Source organism: Coregonus lavaretus, assembly GCF_964263955.1.
Source record: "Coregonus lavaretus genome assembly, chromosome: 26".
Classification (NCBI taxonomy): domain Eukaryota; kingdom Metazoa; phylum Chordata; class Actinopteri; order Salmoniformes; family Salmonidae; genus Coregonus; species Coregonus lavaretus.
Window position 1 is genome coordinate 20,776,205 of NC_140013.1, and position 12,447 is coordinate 20,788,651.

The following is a 12,447-nucleotide window of genomic DNA, read 5'->3' on the forward strand; positions in this document are numbered from 1 at the left end:
CATTTTAGTCATTTAGCAGACGCTCTTATCCAGAGCGACTTACAGTTAGTGAGTGCATACATAAAAATAAAAATAAAAATCATACTACAGTCATGAAAACAGGACATCAGTGATCTTCAGGTCGGAGCTCTAGAAAGAGGCCTGAGTTCCCGACTTGGAATTCCGAGTTGGATGACCGTTCAAAACGCATTTTTTTCCTTGTTCCCAGTTGTTTTGAACTCACTGAAGTCTGAGATTTCCCAGTTCCGAGTTTCCAGTTGTTTTGAACGCGGCAGAAATCATGCTGGATTGACAGCATGGTCAATGTATTCAAACTTGAAGCTGGTTGAGAGAATGCCAAGAGAGTGCAAAGCTGTCATCAAGGCAAAGGGTGGCTACTTTGAAGAAACTCAAATATAAAATATATTTTGATTTGTTTAACACTTTTTGGGTTGCTACATGATTCCATATGTGTTATTTCATAGTTTTGATGTCTTCACTATTATTCTACAATGTAGAAAATAGTAAAAAATAAAGAAAAACCCTTGAATGAGTAGGTTTGTCCAAACTTTTGACTGGTTCTGTACATTGTATCGCTCTCTGATTCAGAGGGGTTGGGTTAAATGCGGAAGACACATTTCAGTTGAATGCATTCAGTTGTCCAACTGACTAGGTATCCCCCTTTCCCTCTCCTTTCCTTTTCATTTACTCAAGTGTTTCCATTATTTTGGCAGTTACCTGTATATGTTTAAGACTATCTGCCTTTCCCCCTGAGTAGATAATGTGTGTCGTCAATCACCAATCAGGATATTACTTTATTCCAAATGTATTAATACGGGAGCAGGTCACCACACACACACAAGTGAATAGAGTGCTCTGCAATAATGAGGCTGGCCGACCCAACACTCTTGAGCGTTGGACCGAGAGCTCTGACATACAGAGATAAACAGAGGTCTTATATAGTAGACCTATAAATGCTTAGTCATGGCTGGTTCCACCACAACTTTCTCAATGTGTCGAACCAACCGATATCTACCGGATGAGGTGGCCAAATATTCTGTCCTCTGTGTTCTCTTGCAAGTATTAAGAACTGTTTGTTCTTAGAATAGAGGATAAGAAGAGACTTCGTTCGGAACAGAGATACCTTGTATCCGAACATGCAAGTTTCAGAGTACAGAGGGTGAGGGTAAGAACACGAGATGTGCACAGCCGTGGTGGACCAGGTACAGAGATATGTTAAAACAGCAACTTACACAACCAGAGTAACAGGACTGTACACACCTATCATTTATATTAACCTTAAAGTAATGCTAATACACATGTTCTCTCTCACATACCCCTCTTAAGAAACACAGTTTCTTCTATAAAAATGTAAGGGTTCAAGCATTACATAATTATTGTTAAGCATACATTCAAACTAACAAAATACTTCCTTCTTGTGCCTGACATTTCATCCATGGTAAACAAACTTCCTTTGAGTTTAATACCTTATTTTTCAAAACCCAGTCAATCTGGAAAATAATCAAACCCATAAACTCCTGAGTGGCGCAGTGGTCTAAGGCTGTGCCACTAGCTGTGCCACTAGAGATCCTGGTTCGAATCCAGGCTCTGTCGTAGCTGGCCGCGACCGGGAGAACCATGGGGTGGCGCACAATTGGCCCAGCGTTATCCAGGGTAGGGGAGGGAATGGCCGGCAGGGATGTAGCTCAGTTGGTAGAGCATGGCGTTTGCAACGCCAGGGTTGTGGGTTCGATTCCCACGGGGGGTATGAAAGAATATATTAAAAATAATGTATGCACTCACTAACTGTAAGTCGCTCTGGATAAGAGCGTCTGCTAAATGACAACAACAAAAAATACACAGTTAACATCATACACAAGCTGCATTACAGCAAATAGGACAATCATCACGTTTAGAATCCTTCCTGTGACAGAGACCCCTCTCTGGGCACTTGGCACACACAGTGTGGAACATGAGCTCCACATCTGGGTCCTTATGCTCAGGATTGAGGTCCTTATCATCAGAGATGTAATAAGGAATAGGTCAGGGAAATCATTCAGTTTCCAAATCATAATTAAAACCCAATTAATTATCCAACCCGAATTTAGAATGACATTGCTCAGTGATTCACGTTGGTTCCATCACTCAGAGTTAAAACCCTCAACTTAGCACACATCGGCACTAGCAGAATTTACATGAACATACAGTATAATTATCCATAATTCTAGCATTAACTTTCTCATCACGGTTATAATTACAGATCAGTACCTCAATGCATTTTTTGTCTAAATTACTATACATTTCGCAGTGTGTAGACCTCTACAATCAACTTGATACCCCAAATAAAGAACTTTGGACAAGTCCAAATCAATTATGGGCACAGTTGACCAACCCCCTCCCTCCCCGGCATTCAATCTTCTGGTGTTTCTTTATAGCTTCACACTTCATTTTCCCAATGGCACAAATGTTCAAAGTGGATGGCCCATGATAATGTCTCTCACCTGAGCCGCCCCTGTCCTTTACAGTCCATTATGTCTTGTCCATTTGCCAACCAGCAACATGAGAGAAGTTTGGAACGGATCTCTCTCCATGCTCACTCCACGTGGACTCCTGTCGCACTCCTGAGAGAAAAGGCATGAGAGAACAAGCAGTTGATAGCTTTGACTGGATGCTGTGTACAGGTTGCTGGCTCGGACTCAGGTCTCACGGTAGAAGTGGTGAAGGACCATACTGAACGCCATTTTCGCCTCTTCAGCCGGTCAGAGGAGGTTGAGGTCCACACTGTTTGGTCAAATTGTCCCATGCATCTAGATACCATCTGTGGTCATCTTTGCCATAACCTTGATGAGAGGACAGATCAGAACAACCGCCTGGTCTCATAGACTAGACGTAACATAGTAAATGTAAATATGTGACACTCAAATTAGTATGATATGTTACATTTGGTATGGTTACATAAGACATATGGTTACTTAAGGCAAAAACAAAAGTACGTTGGTTGGTCGGGGTAGGTGGGCGTATAACGCGAACAAAGGTTGCGAGTTTGAATCTGATCACGGACAACTTTAGCATATTAGCTAATTAGCAACTTTTCAGCTACTTACTCATTTTAAGCTACTTTGCAACTACTTCCCATGTTAGCTAAGCCTTCCCTAACCCTAACCCTAACCTTAACCCTTTTAACTAACCCTTCCCCTAACCCTAACCTTTACCCTTGAACCTAACCTATAAACTTAACCCTAACCTTAACCCTAACTCCTAGCCTAGCTAACGTTAGCCAGCTAGCTAACCTTAGCTACTAGCCACCTAGCTAGAATTCGTAAGATATCATACATTTAGAAAATTCATAACACATTGTACATTTTGCATAATGGGTGATGGACATCCACAAATTAATACATACCATACGAAACGTAACATACTGTATCATACTAAATGGACTGTCTCGGATTAACGTACAGACTAATACTAAATGCTCTGAGACCAGGTTGAATATCAATGATTGGCAGTCTTAATTCTTCGCCAATTGATCATTGTGCCAAATGTTTAATTTTTTTTTTAAACGTAGATAATTTCCCTATAGACAGAACAGCTAGGCCTGTCCATCAAGCCTAGCAAGACATTGCCACCCCCCATCAGGTCTGAAATTACTGGCATTAGGCCTATGTCAGGTTGTCTCCAGGGGGACGCATGTCAAGAGAAATGTCCCTGTCCATGGTGCTGAAATTGAGCCCGTTATTTGCCGTGCATATTCTCAAAGTAGCCAATATGATATCGTAGGAACCCTGGCTGGAATAAACAAGCTTTGGTGCCACTCCAACATTTGTCTAACCAAAAGTACAGTCATTTTAATATTCATAATAAAGACGCTCCTGTCCTGTCTCTGCCTTCGGACTACTGCTATATCGATCCTGGCAAAAGTCGATATTGGGTACGGCCACTCCTTCCAATAAGCTGCATTCGAGTCGTACGATCATCTCGCGTGTTCCGGTCATGAAGTCTTGTTTTCATCATACGACAGTAGACTACTGTACCAGCTCAACCAGCGCAACCCAACGGACGATGCAGGAGAGAGATGCTGCTCCTGTCGAAATGTATCGCTCTCCGTTACCATACGTTACACAGATGTAGGCTACAATCTACTTGTTTATGGTGACCTTGTTATGAGTATTTTGGCAATAACTGTGACTGACGCAGCGAGATGGTGCGGCAGTAACGAAGACATATTTATCCTGTTGTAGCCTCCCAGGACGGTTGTGCGATGCGTCGCTGATCTGCAATTGTTTCTGTATAAAGGCTATCATTGATTGATTCGTCATCTTTCGTTCTTTAAAAAACGTTGTCGCCTGCAAATAAGGTTGGCTTGAGCTCAATTATTGGACGAATAGCCTAAATGGGTTTGGAACATTCCTGGAAAACAATCATGTATGGATCAAAGGACTTGTTTATAGCACTTATGAATTTCATATCGTAATTCTGTGGGACTCCGTTCAACATTATCTAAAATAGCACGGTAAGCATGGATCATTTTCATAACATTGCCACATATATTGAGTGTATTGTAGGCATGTAGTAATCTACTGTAAAATTGAATTATACTGGTACTAGAACTGTCAACATACTGTAACCTACCTATTGCGTTGGTTTCTTCCATCTCTCTATTGGGTGATCAATGAACCTTTTACTGCATGACCTTAATGGTGAACTCAAACACACTTTATCTTACCTGACATCACCATCATCAATCAGTGTTGGTTTTTTATTTATCTTAGAATAAATGAAGACTTCCGTGTTTCTCTTGTTGTAATGCTTATTGAAAATGTATGTCAGGTGATATTCTAACCTGCATTGTAAATTAAGATTAAATAATTAACCTACAGTGAAGGTCAATAAAGAAAAGGGAAAGATACTGCAAATGCATCATTACACACACACACACACACACACACACACACACACACACACACACACACACACACACATCTGGAATACTTCCTTTTGTTATTGTTCATCATTAGTAGCAGGAAAGTGATACTTATACACATGCAGGTATAATGTATATTAACGCCCTCTGACCCCGTTCTCTGTGCAGGGTGCAGGACAGGTGTGTCATCATGGAACATACAGGCTCCACCTTGGACATGCAGATGGAGAGTGTTGAGAGGAGTACAGTGTTTCTCAGACAGGAACATCTCACCCTACTGCATGGCCTACACCAGGAGATCCTGTCCTTGCAGAAACGATGCACCGGTGAGTCTATACATCACACACACACACACACACACACACACACACACACACACACACACACACACACACACACACACACACACACCGTATGCACACGTGCGCACAAACACACACACACACAGATCAAATTAGACTAGTGGAGTAGACAGTGACCCTCTTTACAACAACAGCGCTACTGCCAAGTCAAGCAGAGGCAGACCTCACTGCAGAACAAGATGTAGCCAAGAAGGCAATGAAGCATCCCTATGGATGCATCCCTTCTCTTCCTCTCTTCTTCTCTGCACTCAGCTCTCCTACTGTTCAGTTAAAGGGCATCACCACATGTTGTTGTGGTTTGACTGACAGACTAGGCCCATACACAGCAAAGATGCTAAAGCCTTCAAAGCTTAGATACAAACTCAATGTAGCCTACTGTACTAGTCTGTCAGCGCAATCAATTTGTTTTCTTGGGACTATTAACTTTAACTTGAACAGAGCAGGTTTACCTCAGTGAATCCTCCCCCACTACAGCCAGGGTTTCCATGAAAGGGAACCACAGATTAATACCTTCCTGTTCCTGGCAGTCAGGGGGTCTGATTCCCCCTCTGGAGTCATCCTCTCTGCTTGGGTTCATCTATCCATCCTCCTCTTTCTCTTTTGTCCTTCCTTTCTCTTTCTGTCTTTCGTTCTCTCTCTCTCCCTCCTCTCTTTTTCTCTCTCTCTCTCTCTCTGTGGGGGTTGATGGGCTTTTCTGAGCAGGCAAAGGAGGGTGATAGGTTAAAGGATTTACTGTGCTTATTTTGGGAGGTAAACTGTCTATTCATCCCAGCAGGCGAGTGAGAGGGAATAGACAGGGAAAGAAAATAAATACTGTACCGTATATTTTAGTGTTTGTCCTTGAGGGCAACCCAAGCATGGCGTCTGTCTGTGCTGACTGGAGAAGTGCTTAGAGTCCACCCAGCTAAACATAATCAGTTTAACTCAATGTGATTACTGTTTGTCCAGTCTACACAAGGCCCTAATCACGTCTCTCTGAACTGTCTGCAATCAAGTTAATTGACAGACTAGACGCAAACAAACAGATTGGACATTCACTGCTTCAACAGCACTACAGTTATGATTAAGGATTAACATGGGTAACAGGGATCCCGGGAATACTTCACATTTCCCGAAAGAATGTAATGAAAGACCCAGGAAATTACAACATTGTGCCCCAATGTTGGCACTAATGCAGGCCCTACACATGCGCAATATCAGATTAGAAAAAAATGGCACATTATCCAAACAAGTTGTCACATGGAAACCTTTAGCCTAGCGCATTTATTTCACACAAAGTCACTATAAATTCAAAGTGCACGCATAATTGACACTGCCGGACTGCACACCGACCTGAATGCAGTTAACCACACTGACCTACAGGAAACCCCTACAGTAGGCCTATAGACTATAAAATAATGTGTGCCTCTTTGCGCTCTCATTGTGAATCTTCAGACAGTCACAGATTTGATAGGCCTATACACATTTTACTACATAGGCATCTCTGTCACAGATATGAAGTCTGTTAACAATTCAGAGATGCATTAGGAAAATTATCCTGTCCTAGAGCCTAGGCTATTTTCCTATCCAGTCCCAATCCCACTGAAACCTAAAATCCTGACTCCTGTCTCGCATGAAAATTCCTAAATGTATTCTGTAATCCATAGGTTGCATTATCAAAGCACGTCTCGCCTATACATGTCAAAATACCGCAATAACATTTCCCCTGCTTCTCTGCGCAGTCTCATAGCCTAGCATACTTACTGTCCATATGAGTGCTGAGGAAATATTCTGTCGACAAGTATTTTGCTCCGCTCATACAGGAGTAATAAAGGCCTAGTGCACAATTTTGTAAATCTTTTTTTTAGTGCTGCACACCCTCAGCACCCCTACTTCCCGCGGCTTTTATGGGCACTTCCAATTTCTGCTGTATTTCCCGGGACTCTCAGGATAAATATGAATTATTCCTGGTATTGACACTCTGTAGATTTTTGGGAAATATTAATCCCTAGTTTCGATTAGCATTAGCATTTAGAGTCTTTCAATGAGACACATCAGATTGAATGCTTTCCTTTCTATTTATTATTTATGTAAATTCCTGAAATCTATCTATTTGTCTCCTAGACTTACTCATATTACTCATTTCTGTCTCACTGATTTCTAATTTCTTGTCTGTTTTCTCAGAGTTGACATGTGAGCTGAATGTGAAGCCTCCAGGCAAGAGTGAACTGGGTAAGTTCTGTGTCTCTCTACAAAATTGACATTATGCTAAAATCTTATCTTAGATAATTACAGAGACAGAGGGGGTGGGAGGGAAAGGGTGGTGGAGAGAAAGAAAGGAGGAGATGGGGGGGTCATGCCCATCTGCAGCCAATTATAACTCATCAGGACACCCCTATTTTTCCAGAGCAGGCCATCCTTCGCTCTATCTCTCCACCACAGTCCCCACTCCTCCATCCTCGCAAATTGATCCATCCATTTTTCCTCCCCTCTCATGTTCCTCTGCGCCATGGTGGAGGGATCCAATTACAGTCTGTTTGCTGAGACAGAGAGATGGAGGGACAAGGGAGGAAGGCAGGGAGTGGGGAGGATGGTACAGTTAGGGGGGCACAAGAAAGTGTTAGAGGGACAGTAAGAGAGAGGGAGAGATAAAGTGGTAAAGAGAGAGAGAGAGAGAGAGAGAGAGAGAGAGAGAGAGAGAGAGAGAGAGAGAGAGAGAGAGAGAAGGAGGGGAGGGGAAAGGAGGGAGAAATGGAGATTAGATTACACTGCATTTTCTATATTTGGAACATGACCTCACCACCCTGGTGTAGTGGGCGACAGTTAGACAGAGACCAGGGAGAACTACACCCAGGAGAGAGCTGGGGTTCCCAGAGAGAGGAGGAGGGAGGGAAAGATAATGAGCAAGGGGGGGAGGGAGTGCAAGGAGTGAAGGGCGGGAGGGGAGAAACAGAGATGTAGAAAGAGACGGAGGAAGGGGAAGGGGAAAGAGAAGAGGGGGAGGGAGGGAAAGAGAAGGAGAAAGGGGGTACTCAGAGAGAGGGGGAGGGAGGGAAAGAGACGGAGGAAGGGGAGGAGGGGAGGAGGGGTGCAAGTAGTGAAGGGTGGGAGGGGAGAAACAGATAAGTAGAAAGACAAATCTGTAAAATAGAGATTGGGATCGAGAGAAGAATGTAGACAGAGGGATGGAGAAACAGGTACAGGATGAGAGAGACTGGTACAGAGAGAGGGATTAAACGTGATGAGAGGAGAGAAGAACAAGAGAAAGAGAGGAGGGTGAGAAAGGAGATAGAGAAAGGAAGGGCTACTTACAGTTGAAGTCTGAAGTTTACATACACCTTAGCCAAATAAATTAAACTCTGTTTTTCACAATTCCTGACATTTAATCATAGTAAACATTCCCTGTCTTAGGTCAGTTAGGATCACCACTTTATTTTAAGAATGTGAAATGTCAGAATAATAGTAGAGATAATTATTTATTTCAGCTTGTATTTCTTTCATCACATTCCCAGTGGGTCAGAAGTTTACATACACTCAATTAGTATTTGGTAGCGTTCCCTTTAAATTATTTAACGTGGGTCAAACGTTTCAGGTAGCCTTCCACAAGCTTCCCACAATAAATTGGGTGAATTTTGGCCCATTCCTCCTGACAGAGCTGGTGTAACTGAGTCAGGTTTGTAGGCCGCCTTGCTCGCACACGCTTTTTCACTTCTGCCCACAAATGTTCTATAGGATTGAGGTCAGGGCTTTGTGATGGCCACTCCAATACCTTGACTTTGTTGTCCTTAAGCCATTTTGCCACAACTTTGGAAGTATGCTTGGGGTCATTGTCCATTTGGAAGACCCATTTGCGACCAAGCTTTAACTTCCTGACTGATGTCTTGAGATGTTGCTTCAATATATCCACATAATTTTCCTTCCTCATGATGCCACCTATTTTGTGAAGTGCACCAGTCCCTCCTGCAGCAAAGCACCCCCACAGCATGATGCTGCCACCCCCGTGCTTCACGGTTGGGATGGTGTTCTTCGGCTTGCAAGCTACCCACTTTTTCCTCCAAACATAACGATGGTCATTATGGCCAAACAGTTCTATTTTTGTTTCATCAGACCAGAGGACATTTCTCCAAAAAGTACGATCTTTGTCCCCATGTGCAGTTGCAAACCGTAGTCTGGCTTTTTTGTGGCGGTTTTGGAACAGTGGCTTCGTTTTCTGGAATTTTCCAAGCTGTTTAAAGCCACAGTCAACTCAGTGTATGTAAACTTCTGACCCACTGGAATTGTGATACAGTGAATTATAAGTGAAATAATCTGTCTGTAAACAATTGCTGGAAAAATTACTTGTGTCATGCACAAAGTAGATGTCCTAACCGACTTGCCAAAACTATAGTTTGTTAACAAGAAATTTGTGGAGTGGTTGAAAAACAAGTTTTGATGACTCCAACCTAAGTGTATGTAAACTTCAACTGTATATGGATATCAGGTTCCTCCTATTCTAAACGTAATGTAGCAATCCTAATATAGGCCTAACGAACATCCCTACTGATAATTTTACAATGATTTCACATCAAAGTTTCAACTAATCACAGCACCTTTTGCTCCTCTTTTTGTGGGATTCTCTCTTCCCATCCGTCTTCTTTGACCTAATTCTTGGGTCAACCAGCGTACCAGAGGCTGTGGTGTAATCCCTCTCCCCTGGCACAGCTGTCTGAGCTCGGCAGCCTCAGCCCAAAGGCACAGCTGTCTGAGCTCGGCAGCCTCAGCCCAAAGGCACAGCTACAGTACAGCTACAGCTAGGTCTGACTAAGGCTTTTTTAAACCCCCATTCCTATTGGAGGATTTCACTGTGATGGAGTACTGTAGCTTTGACTTTGCTCCAAAAGCGCAGCAAATTTTGTACACTGATTTTAGACTAGCTGTCACGCCCTGGCTCTGGGGACTCTTTAATGTTGAGCCAGGGTGTTAGTTCCTATGTTTAGTTGTTCTATGTGTTTATTCTAGATCGTTTAGATCTATGTTGGCCAGGGTGGTTCCCAATCAGAGGCAGCTGATTCTCCTTGTCTCTGATTGGGTACCATACTTAGGCAGCCTGTTTTGCACAGTTGATTGTGGGATCTTGTTCTGTATAGGTTTGTGTTGGTGAACCTTTAGACTTCACGTATCGTTTTGTTGTTGGTGTAAAGTACTCATTAAAAGATGTACGCCTACCACGCTGCGCCTTGGTCCGGTTCCTATAACGATCGTGACACTAGCGGTTAAAACTGGATACAGTGACGTTATCACAGCCAATTCCTGGTGTAATGATGACATCAGTGCAGCCAATTTTGTCCGCTGGGAAAGTAGGTATTATTGGGTTGAGGGGGCTATCAGTATGTTACTACATTGAATGTTATATCGGCCACCAACCCACCAAAACAATCACCTTCCTTCCCCTCCCATCACACCACCACTGCATGTGAGCCAGTCTGCTCTCTTCACTCTCTCTCTATAGTGGGTAAGTGGCAGCAGATGGCACACCCTGCCAGTGGCCATGCCGTTGCTGGTAGAGATTGGGTGGTGGATACTGGCAGGGATTTGCTCAATGGCTCTTTAATCCTTTCCCCATATGTGCTCAGTCTTCTGCCTTTGTCCAGGCAATCCCTAAACCCACATACCATTTCCTATCTGCCAGATTATCCAAAAATGTGCTTTGAGGCCAAATTGGTGATTGAAAGCAGCCAGCGCTGGTCACATTACCTAATTCCATATCCATTTGACTGACTGGATCATATCCAGGCAGTGTGTTATCGTTCTGTATGTGCTCTATGCTCTGTTCTCTGGTCCTATGTCCAGATGTCCAGGAGGTTGGGGGATGGGGTTAGGAGGAGTTATCTGTGTGGTCAATATGTCAGCATGAGTAATAGATGCCAAATACACACTGACCTTAATGTAAATCCTGGCAGCCGCATTTAAGGCTTGTTTTTCTGTCTGAATGTTAGCTATCTGTCTGTGAATCTCTGATGCGTCCTTACTATTTAACTTTTGTGTGCTTATCTGCTTGTGTGTTCGTGTGTTCGTCCTCAGACCTGGCGGAGGAGGAGGAGCAGTTGGAGGCCCGCTGTCTGGAGGTCGAAGATCGCCTGGCCGAGCAGCAGTGCACCCTGGGAGAGCTGCGTAAGGAGCTGACTCACAAGGGGGCGCTGGTAGGCACGCTGCGGGCTAACCTCAAGGAGAAGGAGCGCCGCTTCCTGGACGAGCTGAAGCGCCGCAGCCAAAGCTCCACGGTGCTCAACACAGAGCTGCAGAAGCAGACCGAGGCGGCAGCCTACCTCTCCTTCCAGCTGCACGCCGCCCGCCAGAAACTCCACCACCAGCGGCTGCAGCAGAGGCAGCAGGCACTCAGGGAGAACCAGGAGAATAGGGATCGTCGTCATGGGAAACCCCCTGGGCTCCAGTACAGCCAAGCAGCCGAGTGGGACACCGCCACCTTTTCTCCCTTTTCTCCTCAGTCGCCCTCCGGTTTCTCCAATGCCTCCAACGCCAGCTCCGCCATAGCCTCCCCTGTGGTCAAGCCTAAACGCAGGGGCTGCAGGACCACGTCAGGGCACCATCTCCGGGCGGAGAGGGCCAGGGAGTGTGTCCCCCAGGAGAGGGTGACGGGTCCCGCAGAGCCCACCGCCATGCCTGACCCAGCGCTGTTCCTCCACCCTCACCGCAGGCACCACATGTCCAGGGCCAGGCATTCCCACTTCCCGGCCCACAGACAGCCTCCTCTGGTGGGGGAAAGAGGGGAGGAGGAGGGGGGTGGAGAGGGGCCCATGGAGCCCCAGGATGGCGCTCCTCCCAGACTGGCAGCCACGGCCAGAGCGCCACCTGCTGGCTGCTCAAACCAAGGCTGAATAACCAGCCACACTGTGACCATCCCTAGAAATGCATCATCACTAGCATCATCATCATCACTATCATCATAATCATTGTCATCATCATCATCATCATCATCGCTATCCTCATAATCACTATGACTATCTGATTTTATTAATACTGTAAATTGACCATTGTCCTGCACCTTGATCGAATTGATACTGAGATTAATTTAGCATTGTTGATTATAATCCTATTAACTCTAATTACTGGTATTTAGATGAATTGCTATGATGAACACTTTTTATAATTATACATATTGACATAAACTGAATTAACCCAAACTTCCAAGTGTACGAACACACA

General features: G+C 44.3%; 1 protein-coding gene across 1 annotated transcript; it reads left to right on the plus strand.

The window, feature by feature from the left end:
* Nucleotides 1-1,136: 1,136 nt before the first annotated feature.
* Nucleotides 1,137-12,119, plus strand: LOC311101931 (uncharacterized protein; the record flags this gene model as incomplete). Its single annotated transcript, XM_084143174.1, has 4 exons — nucleotides 1,137-1,159; nucleotides 5,072-5,229; nucleotides 7,429-7,476; nucleotides 11,305-12,119. The coding sequence occupies 4 exons, from the start codon at nucleotides 1,137-1,139 to the stop codon at nucleotides 12,117-12,119; spliced, it is 1,044 nt and encodes a 347-aa protein (XP_083999300.1).
* Nucleotides 12,120-12,447: the final 328 nt, after the last annotated feature.